This window comes from Acyrthosiphon pisum, chromosome X (assembly GCF_005508785.2).
Source record: "Acyrthosiphon pisum isolate AL4f chromosome X, pea_aphid_22Mar2018_4r6ur, whole genome shotgun sequence".
NCBI lineage: Eukaryota > Metazoa > Arthropoda > Insecta > Hemiptera > Aphididae > Acyrthosiphon > Acyrthosiphon pisum.
Genome location: NC_042493.1, coordinates 69632390 through 69634868, shown reverse-complemented (window position 1 = coordinate 69634868; position 2479 = coordinate 69632390). Strand labels below are relative to the sequence as shown.

General features: G+C 26.3%; 1 protein-coding gene across 1 annotated transcript in view; it reads left to right on the top strand.

Moving 5' to 3' along the window:
- Nucleotides 1–1268: 1268 nt before the first annotated feature.
- Nucleotides 1269–2479, top strand: part of LOC115033150 (zinc finger MYM-type protein 1-like) — a 2886-nt gene continuing 1675 nt past the window's right edge. Inside the window, exons 1-4 of the mRNA XM_029485233.1 lie at nucleotides 1269–1434; nucleotides 1772–1876; nucleotides 2245–2349; nucleotides 2431–2477. Coding sequence (XP_029341093.1) covers nucleotides 1269–1434; nucleotides 1772–1876; nucleotides 2245–2349; nucleotides 2431–2477 — 423 coding nt within the window. The remainder of the gene's footprint in view (nucleotides 1435–1771; nucleotides 1877–2244; nucleotides 2350–2430; nucleotides 2478–2479) is intronic.

Here is a 2479-nt window from a genome sequence, read left to right as displayed (position 1 = left end):
TACAAATTTAATGGACAATGATTGAATGACGGACAATCGATACGGTTAGGTTAGGTGATACCACGTGGATTGAATAAGAAACAATAACGCAGACAACAAGCTCGTACACAGGACGCGAGACGAAAGAACGAAATTACGAAAACAGAATGCACCGATACCGATAAGCGATAGTGAACTATGTCCGTGTGTTGTATGTGTCTAGCGGTGGTGGGAAGCAATAGTAGTGGGAGACACACGCCGCCGTCGCAAGAATCCCCTCACCCGTCTCCGACAACATGACGCGTTTAATACGGCAGCCGGCGGCGAAAGTAATATAAAATGATCACTTAAATATCCACAGTTTTTTGATCATAACTAAAATATTATTCAACCGATTCTATTGAAATTATAAAAGCACGTAGCCTATGATTTTCTCGATCGATTGATACCTCATTCTAACTATTTGGTCCATTTATTAATAAATGATTAAATAATAAAGAACACCAAAATATTAACACGTATTAAATGGGAATGTTTAGATTTCTGTATATATACACGGTCGAGTGCTTCGCCTTCCTTTTTTTTTACTTAGCTCGCGACACTACCGTGTCGCTGGATTAAATATTATAACCAAATATTAAATTTGGTTCATACTTCATATTATCTTATAAGATAAAGTAATTATGTATAGGTACACTTGTCTTATGAGCTGCTAGGTTGCACTATATAAGAATCGATCTATGAACCAATACTTGTTTTATAATAATTTATGTGTAAGAAATTGTTAGAATCATATTAAAATTAAAACTAAAAAATATTTGTCTCATGTTTCTTTGGTTTATTGAGAACCTGTGGAGTAAATGTGATTAGTTCATGTTAGTTCATTATTGGATTCATTATACATATTTATTGAAACTTAAAATAATAATTGTTTGACATTATATATTTATTCAATATTATTTAATTCTATGATGCATCTTATCATTAGCCACATTGTTTTAATTCATTATATTTCCTGTATTTTCTGTGATTTGTGACAATATTGTGTTTAGTAACTCACAAAGTCACAACCATACTATTGTTCATTGAGTATTTTTGTTTCCGTGTTTAAATCAAATTTAAAACAAGTTAAATTGTTAAATTGTTATTTCTCGTTGTTTTCCTTACTTTGCTAATTGTTTTTACACAGTATACCGCATTTTTTAAATTAATTTTATTCGTTTAATCCAATCAAGTTTCTATATATTTTTTTCAATTAAATACCAATATTTTTACCAATAATATTCAAAATGTCGAATGAAGCATGTAATTTATGTAAAAGAAAACGAGAAAACCTGAATATGACAAATTGGACTCAACATATAATGTCTTGTAAAAAAAAGAAGCTTTCATCTGGTCAAAGTATAATGTCCTTCTTCAAACAGAAGCCTTCTACATCTAATGATATAGATATTGGTAAGTTTTAACTATAGTGTATGCCAACTGTAATATTAAACTTAGAATTAAATTTTGGTATAATTATTAATTATTGCTTATTACAATTAATGTATACAATTTTTAAAAGTAACTATTATTTTAAAATTAATTTTTATTATGGTGGTACTAGAAATGTCAAATAAGAATTCAAATTCCATGGCATCACAAAATGAAACTTGTGATGAAGTTATTAACTTTTATTAAACTAATATAATATCCATATGAAAATCATATTGTAACAACTAACAGACATATTGAATTTAGAGAAAAAATATATTATTTCATAATATTATGTATAATATAATTTTAAATTTAGGATTAAATGATGAGTTTCACACCGAGAACTCTGATGTTTTAGAAATTGAAGATTATGTACAGTCAAGTTCTAATAATGCTACATATGATTTACCTAAAATAGAAGGTATGTATAATAAATACTTTTATTATTTATTTTGGTATAAAAGTTGTTAATTAATTTTTGTATATTTATTCAAATTTATACAATTTTAGTATTTGAAAATTATCCAAATAGTTCAACATAATTTTGTTTTAATATTGTGAATAAATCAAGGAATTAATTTTAACTTAACTGATTACATTTGTTGAATTGTGTAGAAATGTATACTCATGTTCAGAAATTAAACTTTAAAACATATTTCTATCTTATTCATAGTTACTTAACTAATGTTAAACTAATATAATATCCATATAAAAATCATTTTGTAACAACTAACATAGACCTATTGAATTTAGAGAAAAAATATACTTCATATTATGTGTATAATTTAGGATTAAATGACGAGATTCACACTGAGAACACTGATGAATTAGAAATTGAAGATAATGCACTGTCAAGTTCTAATAGTGTTACACATGATTTACCTAAAATAGAAGGTATGTATAATAATTTTATTATTTAAATTGATACAAAATTTGTTAATTAATTTTTGTATATTTACACAAATTTTATTTTAGTATTTAAAAATGATCCAGAATCCATTCCATTAGTCATATCAGATGAAGT